Source organism: Orbilia oligospora (genome assembly GCF_000225545.1).
Source record: "Orbilia oligospora ATCC 24927 unplaced genomic scaffold scaffold00004, whole genome shotgun sequence".
In the NCBI taxonomy this organism is placed as follows: domain Eukaryota; kingdom Fungi; phylum Ascomycota; class Orbiliomycetes; order Orbiliales; family Orbiliaceae; genus Orbilia; species Orbilia oligospora.
In genome coordinates, this window is record NW_011645561.1 from 657114 (window position 1) to 680549 (window position 23436).

Sequence of the window (23436 nt, forward strand, 5' to 3'; positions counted from 1 at the left end):
TTTATGTAATACCTAATTGAGGCCATGATCAATAGTTATCTATTTACAATAGGAAGCCGTTAAACCACTGGCGATATTTAGGGCTAGCGTCCTGGAGTACTTCTACAATCATAAGACTTTCATGTGGCTTGCATGATACAGGATGTTATAACTCTAAAACTTCAACTCCAACCCCGCCTACCACTAACCTCCGGTCCTTACCACCTGTGCCAATAAGCGCGAGGGACGAGACATCGGGAACGCTGACATATATGTCTTCTACAACTTCGACGCTTTCTATAGCTGTTCCATCATTGAGTTTAATGCACCACCGCTTCACTTGTTGGTCCACGCTAGAACTGAGGAATTCGATTCCTTGTTCTTTATGGTCTACCACCGACAGTGTGCTGCTCAATGGAGCAAGTGCTGTTACTGCAGACGCATGTGCTCTTGCCAACAACTTAGTTGTAATTTCATTAATCATAGTACCCATCTTTTCAGGATTTTCTTTGCATTTGATTCTCGAGACAGATATTGCAGTATCGTCACCTCCTGTCAACATCAAAATCTCATCCCCTTCTAGGTTGTATAATTCCAGAACTTTGATACTGTTCTGGTGAACAGGTTGCGACAGGATCCATTGATCGGTTCTCAGTTTTTCGGGTACCGAGGCCGATACTTGGGGATCTTTTAACGATAACGCTACCAAATTCGATCCAGTTGATGATTTGGCCGATACGCCACAAACAACCATTGTCTGTGTAATATCCCAGAATGTAACGTGTCCATCCGTTCCTGCCGTTAGCATCAAGATGCCCCCATAAGTCGTAAGGTGAAACCGTATCTGAAGTAAACAGCTGGTTTTGTAGTGGCCCTCAGCTATAGTCGTAAACTTCTTTTCTGCGATATCATATAACGCTAATTTTATGGAGGAATCCGAACGGACCATGCCGACTAAGAACCCGTAATGGTCGCCCTTTTCGGTGTATACAGCAGCAGCGTCGAGTCCACAGACCCTCAAATCTGGGAGACTCTCGGTGCTAACTTCGTATACTGCCTCCTGTAGCATACCAACCGTTCCTGATTGAATCTTGGCTTCTGTGTTTATTTTCCAGCAGTAGACTTCTTCTACACTCCCAGATGAGAACAGCCAGCCGCCGCAAGGTGACCAAACAAGATCCTGAAGTCCAGTTGTGTGTGTTTTTCGGAATGTCAATGGTAATAATTGATTCGTTTCCTGATCTAGCGACGATAGTCGTATAATCGTATCTTCGGCACCAGTCGCTATGATCCCTTGAGACGAGATAGCAAGAGTTTTGACTTCTCTTCCGTGGAATGGTGTTTGTAACAGCGGATTGTGGAGTATTTGTTTGAACTCCACAATATAGCACCTTTTAGATTTGGTGAATACGAAAAGTCCTTCGCTTTGGGTATCCTCATCTGCACCGAAGCTGAAATCCCAACTCCGATTCCCACCTTCGCAATCATAGCTGGCTGCTTCTAGTCCGAGTGTTTGATTCCAAAGAACAAAGTCACGACCTCTGAAACCGTAAATAATTTCATAGCCCCCGTTCGGGCTGGTCGTGAATTTTCGGTAGTTTTCTACCCTCGGGACGGCGGCTGGATAAACTGCATTTAGTTCGACTAGCTCGTACTCTTGTGTATTCGTATTTATGAAAACTTTATGGAATTTATAGGCACCGCTACGGCCCGTTGATGTAAGAAGCAACTCAACAGAAGAAGCTGCCCCTGTATTGACATCGATCTGTGAAGGGTCTCCTTTCAAGCCTAGTGATGTTATTGATTCGTCGTCATGAACGTGCCGCCAAATTTTCAGAGATTTAATACTAGTATCATCTGATGTCAGACTGTAAAGCGCGAATGCGCCATGTCGGGAGCCCGCGAAGCAAAATACTCTCCCTCCACAAGTGTAGACAAGAATTGCTGTGGAAGGGAAGGTTTCTGGCGGTATCAATGACCACGATTGTGCTATGAATGGCTTTTCTGCTGTCTCAACATTGATTCTGAGTAGTTGGATGGGGGTATCGGGTTTAAAGGTTGTAACAGCAGCATAGACACTATGTGTATCATTTTTGTTCTGACAGTGGCTGAAAAATATGTCAGAAGGTCGGGTGTCACAGATTTGTATCCAATCTTGATCTGGTGGGTTGGTGGGTGTAGCTGGTAGATAGCGGTGCCAGGTCTGGAGTAGAACTTTCCCGGTATTATCACCTAGGGCAACGAGGTGATTGTATGTTCCGTCAGTCTCAAACCTCCCCGCCCCCATCGCTGAAAGATTTTTAATCTGTGGCCAAAAGCCGACTTTCTGCCACTCGGTGCTAGGCTTAGACAAATTACAATGTAGTAGCCAGCCCGAAGACATAGCGACGATAAAAGAACGACTCCCAAGTGCGACGTATTTCCTGGGCTCATCTTTAATAGACTTCCCTCCCGAGGCTTGTGGTGGTGGAAGGATTTCTTCGAGGTTGGCTATGGTTTCCTTGATAGCAGGCGTCTCTCGCACATCCTCTAAGATTTTCCATGATGCAATCCCACCATCCGCACCTCCAGTAACAAAATGCCGTTCGGAAGGGTGTATTGCTAGGCTCCATATGTTTTTCCCGCTTGCAGAATGGAGGTTCTTAAAAGTTTGTGTGCAAATAAGAGGGTTCGGTCCGTCAAGTCTCATAGACCATACTTTGGCTGTTAGATCCTCGCTGAAACTGATTATCCGGACATATCCTTCCTCGGCCTGCAGAAACTTTACGCCCCAAATTCTCGCTTGGTGACCCCATCCGATAGCTAAAGGCTCTTTGACTTCGCGGCAACCTTCTAAGCCAACAATATCCGCCTTGATATTCCATAGCCTGATTGTACGGTCGTCGCTGCAGCTCGCAGCATACGAAAAGTCTGGAGATATAGAAACCCCGAAGACTGATCCCTCATGAGACAGATATCTAGCGGACAACTCGACTTTCTCAGGAACTTTATCCTGTGAAGTGTCTAATTTCCATAATAATACCTCGCCAAACACTGTTCCAGCAATGGCCACGAGATCATTGGTCGTCTGGGTTGTGGAGTCTCGAAAAAGTGTCGCTGAGTAGAGCAAGCACCGCTCCGGGCTTGGGTACCATCTGTACCTGGAAGCCAACTCGATACTTTGCTCATGTCTGTATGTTAAAATTGTATTGTGGGCTGTCATCATTGCTATCCTTGGGACGTCGCCATCAGGTTCTAAGAAAACTGAGTGTAGAATCCAATCTGGGGCCGGTATTTCATCCTCAATCTTAATGTTAAAGCTCGGGTCCATAAGATCAGCCAGATGAATGATCCGGAATCTTTTACCACCCCAAAGGAGCACATTAGCATTCGATGCTGGCCCTTCATTCTGGGTAGGCGAGCTAAGCTGAATGCCTTGGATCCGTTCTCTCTTGAAAATTCGTTTCCTCCACTGTAATGAAGGCTGAGAATTCGAAAGCATAAAGAACTTGAGCTCCAACCCGTGGCCAACGAGGAGGTCATCCCCGAAGAATGCCAACGAGGTAACGGGTCCTACATAGGATCTCGATTTCATGTTTCCTATTCACTGAGGAAAAGTTCGCTATGGTTTGGAAATTGCATTAGGTTGTCAGCTCGACGGGAAGCATAAGTATGGATAAAGATTTGTTTCAGAAAACGATGGCATTGCATTGCATCCCAGGCCAGGCCTTTATACACATACCTGTAGAAATAGGATGGTACTTGTCGATTATTACGTTTTCGAACCGTAGCCTTGACTGAAGTTCCTTATTGCGGGGCTCTTTAAAGAGTGCAACTGCGACAGGTCAGTGACTAATCCTCGACGAGACCTAATTACAAGAGCAGTTTAAATTTAGGGTTGTTTCCTGTAGCTCTGGGCATGCGACATATTTAGAATGCAACATCCATCCCATGCCTTGCAAGCTTTTTAGTCACTAGGGAGCCCGCCGGACCCCTGGGAGTACTCAACCTATGGCTCGGGGATTGTACCGGGGTGTCTCGGCTCGCCACCGGGGTGATTACACCGGATTGAGAAAAACAACACTGCGTTGCCCGTGATTTTTGGAAGACGGCTGCGCTGCCGGCTGCTATCATATGGGGAGTTGTTCCATTGGTCACTTCCCACCCACTAACGACCCGAACGCGAACCTGACTGTAACAATACCCATCGTTATCGTTCTAGCACGCTGCGGATTACCTCATAGCTCGATCCGACCGAGACATACAAAGCCCGCTCACTCACCCTGGACATTCGAACCATTCAGCAGGGGTCACTCGCTGCAGTGCTGCTGAACGTGAGACGCATGTAACCATGTCCCAACCATCAAACAAATCCGAACCTAGCGATGGAAGACCTCGAAAGCGTGGACGGCCACCAAGTATTCATAGTAACTCATCGACTTCAAGGCAAACCTTGATGAAAAAAAGAAAGGAAACGTTGACACCAAAAAAACAACCCAAGCCCGTAATCCCAATAACACAGAACATTATCTTACTGGAGTCAGAGTCTCCGGATTCTAGCCAGCAGACTTCAGGAAACCAATACAATGACGCTATCTGTGTCGTATGTTGGATGCCTTTTTGCATTCGACATTCCTTCCCTGCCCCTCGACGGCACGCCCCAACATCAACGAAGTGGGCTTTGAAACGCGATGATACTAGAAATTCACATGATGCTAGGGGCAGGCCAGCTTTCGTTCCTTGTTCTCACGAAGGCGCCTGCGATCCTAAAAACTCAAACTGCTGCTGCAGGGATGAGAGCGTTTATTGTGAAAAGTTTTGCGAGTGTCCCGCGGATTGTCCAAGAAGATGGAAAGGATGTACATGCAAGAGCAGCAACCCTTGTACGGGAGGAAAATGCCCTTGTGTTAGAGAAAATCGGGAATGTGATCCTGATCTTTGTCTAAGTTGCGGAGCGGATGAGCAACTCGATCCTATTCATCAAAGATGCCGACCAGAAGACGAAAGTGTGGCGTCTGTAGTCGCCAACTCGACTACCAAGCGGGATGTCAGGCTAACGGCTTGCCAGAATGTATTTCTCCAGTTAAAAGAGCCTCCAATGACGAAAGTAGGGCCAACAAGTATGCCATTTAAAGGCAATGGCTTGTTCGCAATGGAGCCGATAAAGAAGGGTAGTTTCGTTGGGGAATATACCGGAGAGGTGATACTGGAAGGGGAGGCCAATCGTAGGGTCGATACCTACGATAGTAGCACGATATCATTTTTATTTGAGATAAACTCAAGTAAGTACAACGGTTAGCTTTTTTTGATTGGGGGTTCCTACTAATAACGATGTGACTAACCCGGTTGAACTTCGTTGATAGCGCATGAGATTGATAGTACCCACTATGGAAACAAGACCAGATATCTGAACCACTCTGAATTGGAGCCCAACTGCGGGCCAAAGGTCCTTCTGGTGAATGGGATACACAGGATTGCATTTAGAGCCCTTGAGGATATTGAACCTGGGCGAGAACTAACGTTTAATTACGGGTAAGTTTGGTGCACACTAGATCTATGTTTTTTTTTACGTTTCATAAACGATACTCATACAACCCATTTAGAGAAAACCCCTTCCAGTTCGAAGCTGTGGAGCGCGAAGGCGCTGCCGAACGCACTGTTATTAAAAATAAACTCCAGCGTTTGAAAGAGACGTTAACCCGGACGGAGAGTGATCTCGAGGCCGAAGACGACATTTCAACCGACGGGCGTGAAGAACGACGACCGGAAATAACTACAAGAAGGCATTCTAGGCTACAATCAAGGCGAAGGAGGCTTCTTATCATTCCTGATTCGGATGAAGAATCTTCGGACGACCCTATTGCTGCGCAATTACAACGCGAGAGAGATAAGTAATGAGGTATCACTCGAGTCTCAATGGAAGGCGTATATTGAATAAATTGTATTATTTTGGCTTCTCCTTGAAGGTGGAAGAAGTTATCTCGAGAAGCTACTTCAGGTCTAGTTTTCTGTTCTCTTACTGTGCGGCGCTCTCATAGAGGTCTCAGCAAATATTGGAAGTTTTAGAACTATTGCTCTCATTCAATTAAGTGATAGGCTACTATGAAATTGAGTTTAAGGGTAGAAAAGGATGTTCGCGCTCGCCCCTCTAACGCTGTGCTAACGAATTAGACATTCCGTGCCTTTGCCTGCATCTATATTAATGGAGGGGTTGATAATCAACTAATCTAATTTATCAGAAGACAAATAAACCATGCAATTGCGCATCAAGTAAACTATTCTCTTTAGATAATTTCTCATTATGGGATTCAAGATCCTTGATTGTAGTCTCTAACTTTTCGAGACTATCCCTCTGGTCTGTGATCCCTTTGTTTAGTATTCCCACTGCGGTCGGTAAACAGCCCTTTGCAATGATCTTTTGATGTTCCGTCGTGTCTTCGATCCCGGCCATTTCAAACTCTTGACGAACCTTGAGAAGTTTGTTCTTGCTGTAGCTACAGAGCATGACCCGAGCCACTTCAGGATGTTCATCCAACATCGAGGTAAAATCATCTCGTTACAACCATTTGTCGAAGTCCACTAACTCGACGATTAACTCAAAAATCGCTTTCAGCCTTTTGCAAGCCTCCGGTGCTGTAATTTTACGAAATTGCAGCCCTCGAATTAACGTAACGATGTACTCCACTGAAATTGTATCAGAGTGTTCAATTTCAGTCTCTAGAAGCTCGTATATATAATCCAAGATGTGATCCGCGAACCCGCTAACGCCGAGGCAAAGGCTCTGGTGGTAGATTTCCGAGACAAAGGATGGGTGTTCGGAGTGGGAGATAACTCCAGTATAAATGTACCCCAAGATGTACCGAAACTGTTGTAGTCGAAAGTAGTCATGTCAACTTTCAAGGGCCTCCAGGGACAATTGTCTGGGGCCTTCGAGTTGAAAAACTCGAATTTTTCGGCTAGGATAGCAAGGTGGCCCTTGATCAACTTTTTCTCTGGGCTAACATAGAGCTCTATATCTGAGAATCGTGGGTTTTAAGAAGTCTAATATGATTGCTTGGTTGTTAGCACGCCCGGGACGACCAAGACTAGTTTAGAGTAACCAACGATGTACCTTGCGAAACCAGTTTGATTGCGATCAGGGTCATCATTTGCTAACCATTCATCGTCTTCGTTATCGGAAGCCTCTAGTGGTGCACTAACTGAGTCTCTTGAGTCATTTTCTGTATCCAGGAGGGCACTAGTAGAGTCTTCCGGGGCCGTAGAGAATTTAGGCTCGGTATGTATCATAGAAAACAATCTTTGCAGTTTGCCGCCACCGACGAGAGTCTGTTAAACAAGTTCGTTCCATGGCTGTAAGATGGTAATTGCCGAATGGTAGAAGGCATCGTTGAAATACCTTTCTGTTGTAGGATCCATTGCTAGTGTTTCTCCAAGGTTCACAACGGAAGCGTCTGATGTTTTGATGGCGCTAGAAGGGTAGCTTAGTTGTTTATCGGCTCTTTCCATTTGCCCCCCTGTATCCTGTTGTTGGTAGCGAAGAAGAGTTTATATCACTTTAACGTCGATGTTTCTTCTTGGTATTGTTCGTCGCTGCTTCAGAGGCTTTGGTTTAACTTATAGCTCTTGTATTTCAAACACTGGGTACCTAAGTACTTGAGTAGGTTGTAAGTAAGGAGGTAGGAGGTATACCGGTAGTCTCAATAACAATAGAGGATTAAGATTGCATAGAATGAGAAGTGCTTGTAGGAAACCTCAGAAAGTGGCAGAGGAGAGCGCTTACAATAATTAAGCTCGTAACATAATACTACTCAGCCTAGGCCCTGTTGCTCCGGTGCACATGTGGCGTTCTCGTGTTGATGCTGTTGGATTGTGAGCCAACTTGAACTCGAGCTCGAGTTCTACTGTACATATGTCTACAGGTCTGTATAGATATCTTGTCTGTAGAGATGCGCACGTGCATGACCTGCTTCATTCGATCTAGAATCGATCAATACTTTGAATTTGGTTTGATTCTGCCAGGCCAGCGAGGTTTTATAATTCAGTGGCCTGAAATATCGATTCCACTAAGATCTAACTGCAGCTAAGTAACGTTACCACCTAGATCTAGATGATCGATGAGAAAGGAGTTGATTTTGGGATATAGCAAGATAACGATATACAAAAGAAAAATTGGGACTATTGCTTGCAAGATAAAGAAACTTAACTCCACTAGATGACCCTAAATAAAAGAATATGCTATATGTTCAAACAAAACTGCAGATGCTGCCCATGGCACGCCGATATCAGAATGCAATATTACGATGTACGCGGAAGCAAAGAGGTATCAACATGCAACATCAATCGGTCAGCTAAGCCAGATCATGGAACAACAAAAAGAAACCCATTTCAAACCAGTCGTACTTCAACAGTTCCATATGGATACGCTTATACTCTTTCAAAACCTCGAGGCCACTAATCCACTTTGCGACCCAGTCTAGGAACTCGATGATTTGCATGTTTTTTAGTTCGGGATGTTGTTCGAAGGTGAAGGTAAATGTCAACTTCTCCTGGTTCCTGGCGTATTCTGCATTTTCTTCGTGTTCCGCCACTTCTTCTTTCTTCCCTACCTCTGTCTCGTTATCATCTTTGTTCTCATCCTTTTCCATGAATAGGCATTCGTATTTTTTCTGGCATGGAACGACTTTGAATGCGACCTTGTTAACCTCGACGACGTCTTTCTCCGGCTCAATTGGCTCATGTAAAAACAACGGGTCCTCGAGAATGGCGCATTGTAGTAGGTTGACGTTGAATTCCTTCTCTTTTTCTTCCATGGTATCGGATTCTCCCGTCATCTGCTTCATTAGATCAAGATCGTATGTCACAGACTCGATCTTGCCATCTTGGATCACGAATCTCCATCCAAATCCAGCACCAATCTTATGCATGCGGGGGCAGTAATTCTTCTCCGAGACAATATATCGCTTGGTCCGGGTGTCCTTAAGGACTATGGCTTCTTTCCACGATGGGAAGACTTGGAAGCAATACATCTGGTACTGCCAAGGTAGGTGAGAGAGTATCTCTATTTGGATTTCGGCCGGAAGATTCAATATCGTGAGTTTATTCTTTTCCCGAGCTTCGATTCTATCCGTCTTGAGAGTAGACATTTGTCTCTCCAGTTCCGATATCCGCCTCTCAACGCTAACAATCTTCTCGTCCATTCCCGTCCGTCTTTCCTCCATTTTCTTTTCTTCTTGTACAATCCGGCCCTCCATCTCAGTAACGTCCTCTTCGCCTTCAAACAGTCGTTTCCTCTGGTCGACGATCCATCTCTCTTGTTGTAACATCTTGCCTTCCTGGTCGAACATTCGCTGTTCTTGAGCTAGAATTTTCTTACGATGCGCAAGCATTCGTTTTTCTTGTTGAAGCATCCGTCTTTCGTGTTCGAAGATCCACTTCTCCTGGCCGATGAGGATGATTCCGTCGTCTTCCTCCTCTTCTTCCATCACAACCCCTTCATCCATATCACTACCAGGCTGGACAAACACCAGTGGCTCGTCCAGCATATTTTGTAATTCGGCCATTTCATCTTCGAGGGTCCTGTGAAGACTCAGGTCTTCATCTTCAGATATTTCGCCTTCCAGTGTACTTTGCAAACCAGGTACTGGCGTTTCTTCCAATAGTTCGGCCATGGCGGGTGGCTAGAAACCGGTTTCAATGCGGTCCCGAGGATAAGACCGAACGAATCCTCCAATTTATAAATTTACCGAATTTCTCGTCCTTCCTCTTCTTCTTCAAAAGAATTCTAGAACTTCTAGAAAGGAAGAAAGGGAAAGCCCCCTCCAAGAAATAAAGAACCAAGGAAAAGGAAAAGGAATGAAAGAAAAATGAAATAACAAAACAATATAACAACTATACGGATTCCTTCGGCTTCATTGGGAACAGATAAGAAGGAATTTAAAAAAGTTAACAGGGACAGGCCTAGTATTAAACTAAAATATAAGACGGGGAGGGGGGGTTTAACAGCATACTTAAGATCCTACCCATTGTGAACCCGCCATTCGTTGTCCTGTTAGGGACCTATTACTCGCAAGCGGACCTTATTCGTAAAAGGTACAGCCCTCGCATGCTTTGAAATCCCCTTTCAGCAGCCAGAAGCGTTGCGGGGTTTTGTACATTCTGCACCATGAACATGTTTACACCACCTCCCCCAAATACCTATTCTAACCCTTCAACCGATTTCAGCAGGGGCGGGAGGGAACTCAAGGAAAAGAAGGTAAAAAATGCGGAATCTTCGCCAGATAAGTCAAGTCTCCGTTGACTTTCGGGGTGTTGACGACTTCCAACAACAAAACGAAAAGAAGAAAAAAGTCATGTTTTGCATGCAGCTGACGACCTTAGTATCTCCGGTTCCTTGCTATCGAGCGCTTTAGTTAAAAGCCCACTAAGCATTACTACGTGCTTTAGCATTATGTATTGGTACCTGCTACTAAGCTTGATTTTCTTGTTTAATCCGAAGCCAAAACAGTCAAGTTAGGTCCGCTCAAAATATAGCGGATTCCAGCTGGAACCCATCCATTCCGCTTGCACATGCCCAACGCTGGGATTCAGGTACGAAATCGGGGTTTATTGGCTTGCTTGGGCCCCACAATTGGCTGAAAACCGGTGCTCCTGCTCGGATTTTAGGCATATCGTTCCCCTTTCAGAGGTGTCCTATGCGTGCCTGTTCGTTAAGCAGGTTTAGTGGCCCTGCTTTGGACGGGATGGTGTGGTTTTTTGGTTCTAAGAGGGGATCCACAGGGGCAAAAAAGCGAGGGGGTTCTAGACCGGAAATAGCCTTTCAAGTGATCTTGGGACGGATTCGGGATAGAATCATGATTGGCGGCGTCGGCGAGGCTTGATCAAAAGATTATCGAGATTAGTTCAGGTTTTGCTCAGGTTACGCAATTGCCTTGCATATTTTTTGATATGTACATGTATGTACTTAAATTCAAGCATGTTTCGACATCTGTATGTAATGCCAACTGTCATGTCAGATCAGGCCCGCAAAATATCTTGAAATTTTGATACATCAGTGGCTTAGATCAACCTCTTTACAACATCATCAACAACCTCCTGCGTCTTTGCCTTGCCTCCCAAGTCAGGGCTCAGCAATTTCCCCTCGGCCAAATTGGCGTCCACAGCCTCATATATCTTTGCAGCAGCCTCTTCCAAACCCATGAAATCCAACATCAGAGCGGTACTCCGAATTGTAGCAATGGGGTTGGCGATCCCCAGTCCCTGAATATCTGGAGCACTACCATGGCATGGCTCACCAATAGCAAATCCCTCTCCAACATTTGCAGAGGGCACGAGGCCCAGGCTGCCAACTAGAGCAGCTGCACCATCTGACAAGATGTCACCGTATAGATTCGGCGCCACAACAACGTCAAAACACTCCGGTTCCCGGAACATTCTGTAAACCATTGAGTCAACAATTTGCTCTTCGACCTTGATATCCTTGTATTTATTCGCCCCTTGCTTGTCGGCTTCATACACAGCCTTCACGGTCTCTCTGAACAGACCATCTGTCTGGCTGAGGACGTTACTCTTGTGTGTAATTGTGACCTTCCCTTGCTTGTGTATAGACGCAGCGGGATTCGCCGCTCGCTGTCGGTTCCTTGTAGCCGCGATGTCGAACGCCATTCTTCCAATGTTGGTGGAGGCGTAGGTTGATATCCTCTTGATAGCCTCAGCCACAGGACCCTGCGGTGTGTCATAGGTTTTCTCCTCCTTGACGTAAAGATCTTCGGTGTTCTCACGGACAATGACCATGTCTACGGGGCGATTGTTGGCTACACCAGTTACGGACTTAACGGGACGAACATTGGCGTAGAGGGATAGCCTCTTGCGGAGGGCTACGATTGGGGACGAGTAGCCGGCGACTTTGGTGGTTGGGGAACTGTTTTAATTGAATGAACCGTTAGAATGTTCCCATACCATGGTATTCAATCCGACAATAGCAAGTACCTAATAGCTCCAAATAGTGCGCCATCGCAATCATTCTTAAGGACTTCAACGGTATGTTCTGGCAGCGCAGTCCCTGTCTTTTGGAAGGTAGCCCAGCCAGCCTCGAGATCCACGAACGATAGTTTGAGGTTGAACTGTGAAGCAATGGCCTCTAAAACTTGTCGACCAGCCGGGATGACTTCGAGACCGATGCCGTCACCAGGTATGAGGCCTAATTAAGCAAGTTAGCGACTTACTCGTATGGTAATATGGGGACCAAAGGAGGAAGGTACCTATTCTGAGTGTTCGAGCTGCTGCCATCGTGTCGATATTTTTGGCCAATTGGCAGTGTAAACTGGTACACGTATACACCTGAACTTCGTCCTCTAATATATATGACTGAAAAAATACCTCGGATAAATCGTTAATGGCCTTAAATTCGGATGCCCACCAGGTCTCGGACGAGCGTCCCGATATCGGTTGGAATTTCTTCCTTGAAAGGCTAACGCGAACGAGGGGTGTTGCATCACCGCCACATGTTGCAAAGTGGCTGGTAAACCCAAATATGGCGCTAAATTTTGTCACGTGACCGACGCGATGAGAAGCCAAGCATCCTAAACCGGAAATTCAATTTGACAAACCACAACACGCTAGACTGTCGCGCCTTTTGCACTTTACGCGTTGTTATGTCCCCTTTCAGGCTTCGGTCTCCTGTCTTATAAACGACCTTCTCCATCCCACTTTCTTCCCGTATTCTCCTTCTCAGAGATCGTCAGAACCTTTTACTATTTAATCATCATACCAGGGCTGCTTCACCTCGTCTTCCATTGGGTACCTATCAACATATCAATCACACATTCCTTAATCCACAATGGTTGTCAAACGCAAGCGCTCCCAAGACGACGACGCTATGTCCATCTGTTCCACATCCTCGGATCACTCGTCAAATAATGTCATGATGGTAGACCAGGATGCTATCACTCAACATCATATTCCACTCGGAGTTAACTCCCGGACATTAAAACGATACAGAGACTCGAGACCAGATGAGAAGAGCGTACACGGTACGTTTTGATACATTTTTGCTTATCTTCGATAAACGTCCTAACGACCCCTGTTTAGATTACACACTCTCGAAACTCTACTCTGCACAAAGACCTTCGGATGTTCAACAAGTAGCGCCACAATCTGCTATTTCACCGGCATATACTCCAGTTAATCAATCACATCAACCAGCTCAGCGAAATATCACATCTTTCTTCAGACGGGATCCATCACATATGACGACGTTTACCGGGAACCAATCTGCGCCGCAAATACGTACAACGACGTTGTCATGCGCGGATTGTGACTCCGTTTTACAAACACTACCTCATGACGAAGAAGGAGAATGTTTCGCTTGCCAGGGTTGCCGTAAAACGGTTTGTGGTGGATGCTCTACTGGTGGAGTGGAATGGGGAATGGAGAGACGCTGCTTGGAGTGCACTCTCAGATAGTACACTGAGATCAAAAAGGAAAATGAGAGAATTAAGGATAGTTGTTATCAGAGCGTTGGATTTGGTGGTTGCAAATATTGATTCAATGTGTATTTTTATCCCTCGATCTTTTTTGAGGTGAAGGGGCGTTTTTGATGGGACTTGACGGTGTTTTTGTTATTTGCCGGGAAAAGTGCTGGCGTTAAAAGTCTGCTAGTTCCCGTTATATTTCTGAAGCTTGTAGAAGCCGGCTAATTTTGGAGACCAAACATGAGAAATCATCTGAACTTCAATCTCAATATCACTTTTTACACTATAGTGTTGACCTTGAATTCGAAGGTTGTGTCATGCATGAAACCCTCCTCTCGCATACCCGACGGAGTCCCCAGCCTGCAGCTAATATATCATACCACGGTAGAACAACTTCGTGTGGGAAGTGCAGGGATTACAGAGACGTCGGCATTTCGCCTGAAAGGTATTTTAGACTCCACCAATCCAAACGAAAGTCAAAAAGGGCGATTCTGCCTTGCCAAGTACCAAGATAATCGTTAACAAAAAAACCCGAACACCCGCCTTGGAACTTTTGGATTAACGTTTCCAAGACCAGAAATAATTATATAAGTGCTGACAACTTGGTTTAAACTTCGGACATTAGGGTATTTTGACGGTTCATGCTCGGTACTCTAATCCGTAGACTAGTTCAAACTAGCTGGATTTGGAGCGAAGCCAAACCCGATGTTTCTCGATCCAAACATATGAGCTTCCCTACCTTTTTACTATATATGGATAGCCGAGCGCTCGAGCTATAGATCTATAGAAACTGTTATGATAACCCTATTCCGGCAGAAGTTTTCGGGATGTAGGAAGTCATATACCCGCTGTTCGAGACTGTGATCTATTGGATAGTTGAGAAACAATAGAGCCTGAGGCCCCGCCCCCTCATTGTTGGGTATATGGCCATCTGGCTAACCGGCCCCAGGTTACCAGTCTTCAGATTCTCCTAAGCTGCAGTGCTGGGGGCTTTTAACGGAGAAACCGGGCTCGTATCATATATGTTAAGCTGTTGAAACTGCTAGGGACTCTTTATATATGATCGTACGCTAGCTTAGTTAATGATTATTAAAGTTGTTATTGGCGGAATAAAAGAGATCCCTCCGACAATGGTATGCTTCCAGACGGATGCAATCCTGCTCACCCGGTATTTCCAAGGACTTGATACTTCGTAATTTAACCATTGCTTTCTTGTGAGATTTTGAATTCTGGACAGCTGATATCGATGGCAGACTGGCCACTAGTACAACTATGTCATGACGTCTATAAAAATGGGTCGCCCCGACAATGTTAAGAATCAGTCTAGTCTTTTTTCTAGTTCCACTTTTTCTACTCCCAGGAACATCTCATTACAGCAATTAAGCAACTGCAATAGGGCGTCTTGCTCATTTTATATTATATTAGTTGTTTAAATATATTGTCAATTCCAACAAGATGAAGTCGGTACTTGTCAGCCTCTCGGCTTTGGTTGGGCTAGCACAGGTCGTGGTCGGACAACAGTCCGTATGGGGTCAATGTATGCAAACAAGACTAGTTTTTAATAAATCAAATTTACGAAGAAAGACTAACACCTTATCTTAGGCGGTGGCATTGGATATGCAGGCGCTACTGTCTGCGCTTCTGGGTCTTGCTGTACCTATCAGAACGCATACTACTCTCAATGTCTCCCGGGGAGCTGTAACCCAAGTGGAACCCAAACCACAACAATGGTAACCACGACATCTCGAGCCGCCACCTCTACGACGACGAGCGCGAACAACCCCGGTAGTACCGCCCTCTCACCTGGATGCGGCAAGGGGGCCACCCTGACAAGCGGCACGAAGTCCATGACCGTCAACGGAAAGTCACGACAGTATATCCTTCGTGTCCCAAATAACTACGATCAAAACAAACCATACAGGCTTATCTTCGGTCTTCACTGGCTTAGTGGAACAATGACAGATGTGGCCACAGGTCAAACCGTGCAAAGAGATGTCTGGTCTTACTACGGTCTCCAGCAACTCGCTAGCGAAAGTGCCATATTTGTCGCTCCTCAAGGTCTAAATAACGGCTGGGGAAACTCTGGCGGAGAGGACATCACCTTTATTGACCAAATTATATCGACTGTTGAAGCCGGACTTTGCGTCAACCAGAAGCTGAGGTTTGCAACCGGTTTTAGCTACGGCGGTGCAATGTCCTTCTCTCTCGCATGCACTCGCGCAAGTGCTTTCCGCGCTGTGGCTGTTTTGTCTGGTGGCCAATTGAGTGGCTGCAATGGTGGAAACGATCCAGTTGCGTACTTGGGTATTCACGGTATCTCAGACTCGGTTCTCAATATTTCCGGAGGCCGCACCCTTCGGGATAGGTTCGTCAGGAACAATGGTTGCAGCTCAATGTCCCCGAGAGAACCATCTCAAGGAAGTCTTACACATGTTAAGACGGAGTACACCGGTTGTAGGAGTGGCTATCCAGTCACATGGATTGCGTTCGATGGAGGCCACATTGCTGCACCTCGGGATGGCGCTGGAGGCGATAGCGGCGCAACTTTCGCATCTCGAGAAACTTGGAGTTTCTTCAGCCAATTCACCTAGTTTGTCTGTATATACTATTCAGAGTACCATAAAAATTTTGTGGCCTCGAATCCTCTTTAAAAATGCTCTGCTTTTCTGCAACTTGTATATAGTTAGATGTTAACTTAGCTCGCCATGAGTGATCAAGTTCCAATCCTGTAGAAAAAAAATTTTGAAGGATACCTGTAAAAAAACATACTCTAAATGAGGTCCAGATTGAAGATAAATTTGAATCAAAATAGTAGAATCACGGAAACAAGATGTCTAGTACTCATATTTGCTTGTCAACGTCGTCCCGTCTAGAGCTATTATATAGAGGAGCTTTACAATATAGAGTGTGTTGCGTTGTCCGATGTTGGGATCACGAAGTCCCTGGGGATCGACCCGGGAACTCTGCCGGTATTAACACGTGACCTCGCTAAAATTACATCCCTGCAAAAATTTCCAACTTTTTCAGTGTCGCAAAATCGCCAAAAACTTCAATCCTCAACTTTCAACCTCATCCACCTTCCCTCCACTAAAACCCTCTCCAATTACCAGCTCTTCGTGAGCTTTCAACTACCAATAATGGATATCCATCGCTGTCGCTTCGTTGACTATGTACCGTCTCAAATACATGCAGTCGCCTTCTCTCATCCATCCGAATACAATCCTCAGACACACCACCTCCCACCCTCTCTTCGTCTCGCAATCGGTCGCTCCAATGGCTCTATTGAGATTTGGGACCCTACGACTTGCTTCCATGAATCCACACTCCATGGTGGTGTAAAACGTAGCATTGAGGGTCTCGCTTGGATTCGTCAGCCCCATTACACCGTAAAACATACCGAACTCCTTCGTCTCTTCTCAATTGGAAACTCCACGGTTGTCACAGAATGGGACCTCGTAACCGGAAAACCCCTCGCACACTTCGATTGTGGCAAAGGTATCATCTGGAGCATAGCTGCTCAGCCAAAGAAGTCATGGTTTACGGACCGTTCGCAGCCGAACCATAAAGCAGAGGAAGAAGCATCTGAGGATAAAGAGGACCCTGAAGACGGCGCCTACCTCGCTGTCGGCTGCGAAGATGGTTCCCTAGTAATCATCTCAGTCGGCGACACTCCTGGTTCTTTATCACTGTCCAAGATCATCCCTCAATCTAAAGCCTGTCGGGTCCTCTCCCTCGCATGGCAATCTCCCACGACCATCATCGCTGGAACTTCAGACTCCAAGCTCCGTGCCTTCGACACTGTCACCGGACGTACCATAACCACGATGTCTGTCGCCCCTAAATTCAATAACAAGCGCAGAAATGCAAAGAAACGAGACACGTACGTGTGGAGCGTCAAGTACATACCTTCCAATGGCGGATGGATCGTTGCAGGTGACTCGCTTGGTGAAATTAGCGTGTACGATGGGAAGCGCTACACACTGCGCCAGAAACTTAAATCGCACGGTGCAGACGTTTTAACTTTAGAGACAAATGCCAATGGGACCCAGTTCTTTAGTTCCGGTGTCGATAAGGTTACGGTCAAGCATGAGCTTGTAGGATTAGGAAAACGTGCAACCTGGACTCAAGTGGTGAAGAAAAGGTTCCATAGGCACGACGTTAGGGCTATGGGCGGGTTTGAAGCTGGGGCGTTTAGCGTTTTAGTTAGTGGTGGCGTGGATATGACACCTGTCGTCGTCCCCTTGAGGAAATTTGCTGAGGAGTACCAATATACGTTGTCTGCACTGCCACAAGAGCAGCTCGTAGCAACTACTGTCGGGAAGGCAGGTTCTAGACTTCTGGTGGCTCGTTTTGACAGAGAAGTGAAGATTTGGAGGATTAACAGCATCGATGAAGTGGAGGCAGCCGATGACGTCGAGCTTTATGGAGCTGTTGACGACGATCAAGGAAGAAAACTTGTTGGTGACATTATGGTCAGCGTATGGTACCCCATGCCTGTTTTCCGAATCATGAACCGGAAATGCTAACTAAAACACAGACTGACGAGAACATTTCATCGGCGGCGATATCACCCAATGGAGACCTATTGGCTATTTCGACCATGGCAACAATCAAACTATTCCATCTCCGACCCCGAAAATCCACAGTTCTACTGCGAATCTCCAAACTGGAATTACCGGAAAAGATAGCGACGATTGGCGCCAGAAAAGTTATTTTCTCACCCGACGGAAACTACTTGGCTTTCTTCGCTCCAAATTCTGAACCCTATATCTTCAAAATCACCGCTACAGTTGATGAAGATGAGAAACCTACATTTGAGTTTGGAAACCTCCAGCACTTGGATAGGAAGGATCGGGAAGTTAGCGTTTCAGGCAATAAATTGCAACGAAAGGACGGAGTAATTGCATTAGGACGAGGTTACGAACGACAAGTTAGCCGAGCTTGCTTCTCTCACAACGGCAAGTACTTGTTCTCCGCTGATGTTGGCGGCTGGATGGAAGCTTGGAGCCTAGAAGATGCAAAGAAAGGGAAATGGAAGTTGATCAAAGCAAGTCTCCCACGACTCCCAGCTTCGCCCGTCGCCGCAGGATTCAGGCCGCCGGTTACCCTCGAGTCTGCCAAAATCGATGGAGATAGTTCGGAAGTCTTCGTGATGACATCAGATCACACGCTTCATGAATTTGATGTTCTGACCGGACAGGTTACTGCATGGTCTGCAAGAAACTCTGACCGATTACCACGCGAGCTTTCGAAGCTAAAAGATAGGTGTTTTGGTATGAGTGTGGTGGAAGAAAAGAACAAGGGAAGAAGATTGTGGTTTTGGGGCCATGGTTGGGTGTTTATGATCAATATTGATCGGGATTTAAATGTCATTGGCCCGAAGAAAGCTAAGAACGAAGACGCTGAAGTGAAGGGTACCAAGAGGAAGAGAGGGGTTGTATTAATTAGTGGAGCAGGAAGTGAGGCGGTAAACGGCGGGAAAGACATGGTTAAAGGAACTGAGGTTACTTTGATCGGGAAAGTCGCAGCTACCGAAGAGGACGAAGGGGCAATGGATGTAGAAAGCGATGATGAGTTCCTGTTGGACAAAGTCAGAAATGATGTTAGAAAGAAAGGCGATGTGGAGATGGTGCATAGTGAGAGTGAGGATGATAGTAGCGAGGAGGAGGAGGAGGATGATGATGACAATGACGATAGCTCTAACTCTGAGAGCGAAAAGAGCTCAGACGAGAGTGATAAGGAGAGTCAATCGGAACTTTCGGCCAGTGAGCACCTAAATGATGACGGAGGTGTGAAGCTGGACGTCGAAATGGAGATTGACTCTAACGCTCCAAATTCAACTGAAGTCGTGGTTCAAAAGAAGACAAGCCGCGCAACACCACACTGGCATACATTCCAGTATAGGAATGTAATGGCTTTCCTACCTATTGGCGATCCAAAGGAGGATTTAGAGATGGTAGTTGTGGAAAGGCCAGTTGCTGATGTAAAGTTGCCGCCGGCTTGGATGCCAAAGAAAGATGCGTCCCGGGCCAGAACCCAAAGATTTATCTAAGCGGGATATTGTAGGATGTATATTTATTTCGATTCTGTCCTAGTTTAGTTTGGAGTACCCAGGCATTAGTTACTTTGGAATTTAAATTTAGAGTGTAATATAGTTAAAAGTTTTGAAGAACACTCAAGTTACGATCATGCGTTCTGCTCGGGTCGATAGAAGGTATTTTGCTGTTCATACAGGTCATACGTCGTCAAATTAAAAACTGTGACTATCTAACTGGAACCCAGCCATCCTAATCCATCCGGCCTAGTATACAAATGATTTATGAAGTCGTCCAGCCAACATCCCCGATGATATTGCGACCACTCTAATCGTAATACTTGATAGTATGATCCAACCCTGCCACGGCCACCCTGCTACCTTCCTGCGGGTGCCAGGCCGCGCAAGTGATTGCTTGGTCACTCGCCTTGATCTTATGATACATCTTACAAGTTTTCCAGTCGAAGAAGCACACCCAACCCAAACTGTCACCAGTCATCAAAAACTGTCCGTCAGGACTAATATCCACATCGATTGCATAACCCGCGTTGTTATGACCTCTGAAACTCTTCTTCCTGTTCTGCCTAAACCTCTCGGTGGTCGCGTACACAACAACCTGGTTATCTGCCGACTGTAATGCCACGTATTTCCCATTCGGGTGGAGAGCGGATCGAACCATGGAGTACATATACGGCTCAGCAATAAACTTGATAGGTACTGGAATACCATATTCCCAAGCTCGTAAACTCTTGTCATCGGAAGTAGAGATAAATCTCCGGTTCTCGTCCACGAATGTAAGAGTGTTAACAGGTCCGAGATGGTGATCGTATTCTTGTACTACGGCTGCCGTTCTAGTATCGAATTGCACGATCTTCTTGTCACTCATACCGGCGATGAACTCGTGGTGTTTCGATTCATCGGGGTTGAATCGGATTACGTGTGGGATTTTACCTGTCGAGAAACGGTTGATACATTGGCCTGTTTCGGTATCCCAAAGTTTCATTTGACGGTCGTAAGAGGCAGAAAGGAATTTGTCGCCAGAGTTGGTGAAGGTTATGTCGTTTACAGATTTGGTATGGCCGTCAAATGTGCGTAGGAGCTCACGATTGTGATAGACATCCCATAACTAAAGGAGGTTTATTAGCATTATTCGATAATATTTTAAGATGAACAAGGGTGTATAGCTTACCTTAATCTTGGCATCTGCTGAAGAGCTCAATAACAGGTGACCACTATTAGGGAAGAAGCGTATAGCGTTGATAGGCTTGGTATGGCTTTTCCAAGTGTGAATAAGCTTCTTCGGAATAAAGTTCGGTGTGCTGCCTGATTCCTTCCCGAGGTTGAGGTCCAAGTCCTGGGGTACATGCATGTACGTCCGCCCAAGGTAATCTCTCTCCTCGCTACCATGAAAGGTAGTCTGTTCCACACCCGAGGTATTGACATTGAGATATTCGGCACCGGCTTTGTCGATAATCGGATTGGATACCGGCGCGGTGGCCTCCTCTTCGTACTCAACAGCCTCGCCTGCATCTTCATCCTCTGAAGACTCCGATTCATTCTTGTATGACGCCCAAGGACCCAGGTATTGTCCAGGTCCATCAACTATAGTCGAATCTCCCTTCTTCTGCCGCCTTCTCTTGATATCTCTCGATTCTTCCTTGCTAGGTCTGTACTCGACTGTATTCCGCCCACCATACAAAGCCACATTGGTCTGGTCTCCCACCATATTTGTCGGATTACTCGGATCTGCAGCATACCCTAAACTCGCGAAAGTCCTATGTTGTGCTAAAAAGGTCGCGTCTGATATTAATGTTTCCTCCGCGTATCCTGTGAGCAGATTCTTCCGTTTTAATGTCCCATCATTCGAAGTGAAAGGATTTGCGGGTCCAGCAGCCGGTTTGTAAAGGTCATCGTACGCGGCATTGTAGGTCATCGATTTGTCCGTAGGTTTTACGATAGCTAGTTGGGATGTCATTGGGTCCTATATTAAGCGCGATACTTAGTTATTTGAGCAATTAGGACTAGAAAGGAGAGACGGACATACGTCCAGGCTGACATCGGGCGCAGCTGTGATCGATGGGCCAGATGGTATTGATGGACCAGTGGCTGGCGACTCATCGTCGCTCGAGCCGTAGTCGACGAGGGCCGCCATAGTGGACGTTAATAAGAATAACTAAGTAGTCGAAGAGTTGGGTTGCTGAATTAAAAGTTCAAGCTGTCTGGTTGACAGAAGCGTAGGATGTCGTGATGATAGAACAGAGAAGCTTTGCGACTTTCAGACTTTCAGATCGCGAAGACCACGCCTTTCAGGAATCTTGGCATTTGTTGATGGATGACTAAGCATGGCCTGGATAAAATACAACAATCGTAGTGTGTTGTATTGTACCGAGTTCTCACCGATAGATTCCATCTTGAAGTTCCAAACTACTGAAGTTCTCGTCAAATCCCGTAAAACTCGAGGATCGAACTCAGCTAATCAAATTAAATTAAACCTGCTTATTCATCATGGCAAAATGAAATTTACCCCTCTCAGCATGCTGAAGCTTAAGATCTTGCGCACGTGGTGCAATCACTACGAAACCACCCGAGCTAGAATACTACATTAGCATTATGCATTACATTATAATAAGGTAAACACCTAGGTATATACATACGACAATGGTTATCGAAACTATAAAGATAATATTATATATATAATATGTAAGTTCCACTATATTAAACTAACTATCAGGTCTATAGCTTAGAGGTCTACCACCTGTTCCGAGTGGTAGATGGAATTCCGTATGGGGCGTCACATCGCAAGCTTTTGATCTTCGGCCGCGAATAAGCATTCTTAAGGCCAACAGGTCCCCACTGAGACTCGTCCCTTGTCACCTTTCCAAGACTACCATCAACCAATATTGGCCGCCCTTCACAATTCTCAGTTATATAAAACCTGCATGTACAGTTTTCAATTTCCCACCACCTCATCTGAATCCCGCTCTCGCTTGTATACGGACGCACATCCGATACACGAAGACAGGATCCTCTGCCAGTAAACATCTCTATCACTGCATCGCCTTCCTCCGCTTCCTCAGCCGCCGCTTCCCTCGACTCCGCGTCGAAAGTCCGTAGGGGTATGTTGAAGTTTCTTTCAATCTTAAGTGCTTTTGTTAACCCATCCACTTGATTGAGCCCTTTGACTTGATCCCCTAAATTCGAAATAGATATTTTACACTGGGAATCATACTGGGTGGAGGTGGCATAGCATGCAAAACTCTTGTAAAACGTTCGTGGATTACCAACCCTTTCAAGCCGGCCAAATCCTTTTGTCTTTTCTTCTAGACCAATGTAACCTGTCGTTTGGGGTAGCCCGTCGCCGACAACCATGTAGCCATTACAATCACGATTTAAGAAAAACTGACAAAAACAGTACCCAGCAATGAAATACTCCTTCAGGCCATCATCCGCAAAACCCGGGCCCACATCTGTGTCGATATTCCAGCAGGGTTTCCCCCCCTGCTGATACGCCCAATCATCTTGGGGGATGCGCCAAAAATGTGGCCGGTTTCCCGTTGCAAAAAAATCTTTAACAGCTTGCCCTTCGAGCCAAGTTGGTCGTTGGGGAGGGTCTTTCCCGAATGGATACGCTCCCCATTGCTTACCCTCATAACTAATCAAGCCTAATCGACAAGCTGGGCTTAACCAGGGGATGGTAGGGTTGAATAAGTTTTCCCCAAGAATGGTTCCCCTTGGTTTAAGCTTGTTTCCATGAATGCTAGCTGCAGATACCAGGTGGACTTCGATGGATAGGAATAGGAAACAAAGTGTCGCAATAGCGTTCGATATCATAGCGGCAAATTTAAACCGGCGTGCGTGTTTCGCCGGCAATTACACGCTTTGCTTAAAAACGATAAGACCTCAGAAGGCTTGAGGCTTCTAATTAAGTTAAGGAGGTCTTAGTACTATCGAGGGTATCGTAATTCTGATTTCCTA

General features: G+C 45.9%; 11 protein-coding genes across 11 annotated transcripts; 4 read left to right on the top strand and 7 right to left on the bottom strand.

The window, feature by feature from the left end:
* Positions 1-145: 145 nt before the first annotated feature.
* On the bottom strand, positions 146-3553 carry AOL_s00004g196 (uncharacterized protein; the record flags this gene model as incomplete). Its single annotated transcript, XM_011118846.1, has 1 exon — positions 146-3553. One exon carries the CDS (start codon positions 3551-3553, stop codon positions 146-148), a length of 3408 nt encoding a protein of 1135 aa, XP_011117148.1.
* Positions 3554-4309: 756 nt separating this feature from the next.
* Positions 4310-5853, top strand: AOL_s00004g197 (uncharacterized protein; the record flags this gene model as incomplete). The annotated part of the gene is made up of 3 exons (XM_011118847.1): positions 4310-5240; positions 5322-5490; positions 5562-5853. 3 exons carry the CDS (start codon positions 4310-4312, stop codon positions 5851-5853), a joined length of 1392 nt encoding a protein of 463 aa, XP_011117149.1.
* A 340-nt stretch (positions 5854-6193) lies between these two features.
* Positions 6194-6496, bottom strand: AOL_s00004g198 (uncharacterized protein; the record flags this gene model as incomplete). The annotated part of the gene is made up of 1 exon (XM_011118848.1): positions 6194-6496. The coding sequence occupies one exon, from the start codon at positions 6494-6496 to the stop codon at positions 6194-6196; it is 303 nt and encodes a 100-aa protein (XP_011117150.1).
* Positions 6497-6968: 472 nt separating this feature from the next.
* AOL_s00004g199 (uncharacterized protein) lies at positions 6969-7245 on the bottom strand (the record flags this gene model as incomplete). The annotated part of the gene is made up of 2 exons (XM_011118849.1): positions 6969-6999; positions 7070-7245. 2 exons carry the CDS (start codon positions 7243-7245, stop codon positions 6969-6971), a joined length of 207 nt encoding a protein of 68 aa, XP_011117151.1.
* A 1061-nt stretch (positions 7246-8306) lies between these two features.
* AOL_s00004g200 (uncharacterized protein) lies at positions 8307-9626 on the bottom strand (the record flags this gene model as incomplete). The annotated part of the gene is made up of 1 exon (XM_011118850.1): positions 8307-9626. The coding sequence occupies one exon, from the start codon at positions 9624-9626 to the stop codon at positions 8307-8309; it is 1320 nt and encodes a 439-aa protein (XP_011117152.1).
* Positions 9627-11013: 1387 nt separating this feature from the next.
* AOL_s00004g201 (uncharacterized protein) lies at positions 11014-12243 on the bottom strand (the record flags this gene model as incomplete). The annotated part of the gene is made up of 3 exons (XM_011118851.1): positions 11014-11875; positions 11944-12154; positions 12216-12243. 3 exons carry the CDS (start codon positions 12241-12243, stop codon positions 11014-11016), a joined length of 1101 nt encoding a protein of 366 aa, XP_011117153.1.
* Positions 12244-12793: 550 nt separating this feature from the next.
* On the top strand, positions 12794-13418 carry AOL_s00004g202 (uncharacterized protein; the record flags this gene model as incomplete). Its single annotated transcript, XM_011118852.1, has 2 exons — positions 12794-12986; positions 13045-13418. 2 exons carry the CDS (start codon positions 12794-12796, stop codon positions 13416-13418), a joined length of 567 nt encoding a protein of 188 aa, XP_011117154.1.
* A 1464-nt stretch (positions 13419-14882) lies between these two features.
* On the top strand, positions 14883-16018 carry AOL_s00004g203 (uncharacterized protein; the record flags this gene model as incomplete). The annotated part of the gene is made up of 2 exons (XM_011118853.1): positions 14883-14964; positions 15030-16018. 2 exons carry the CDS (start codon positions 14883-14885, stop codon positions 16016-16018), a joined length of 1071 nt encoding a protein of 356 aa, XP_011117155.1.
* Positions 16019-16564: 546 nt separating this feature from the next.
* AOL_s00004g204 (uncharacterized protein) lies at positions 16565-19479 on the top strand (the record flags this gene model as incomplete). Its single annotated transcript, XM_011118854.1, has 2 exons — positions 16565-17905; positions 17965-19479. The coding sequence occupies 2 exons, from the start codon at positions 16565-16567 to the stop codon at positions 19477-19479; spliced, it is 2856 nt and encodes a 951-aa protein (XP_011117156.1).
* Positions 19480-19789: 310 nt separating this feature from the next.
* Positions 19790-21613, bottom strand: AOL_s00004g205 (uncharacterized protein; the record flags this gene model as incomplete). Its single annotated transcript, XM_011118855.1, has 3 exons — positions 19790-20587; positions 20651-21442; positions 21506-21613. The coding sequence occupies 3 exons, from the start codon at positions 21611-21613 to the stop codon at positions 19790-19792; spliced, it is 1698 nt and encodes a 565-aa protein (XP_011117157.1).
* A 596-nt stretch (positions 21614-22209) lies between these two features.
* On the bottom strand, positions 22210-23292 carry AOL_s00004g206 (uncharacterized protein; the record flags this gene model as incomplete). The annotated part of the gene is made up of 1 exon (XM_011118856.1): positions 22210-23292. One exon carries the CDS (start codon positions 23290-23292, stop codon positions 22210-22212), a length of 1083 nt encoding a protein of 360 aa, XP_011117158.1.
* Positions 23293-23436: the final 144 nt, after the last annotated feature.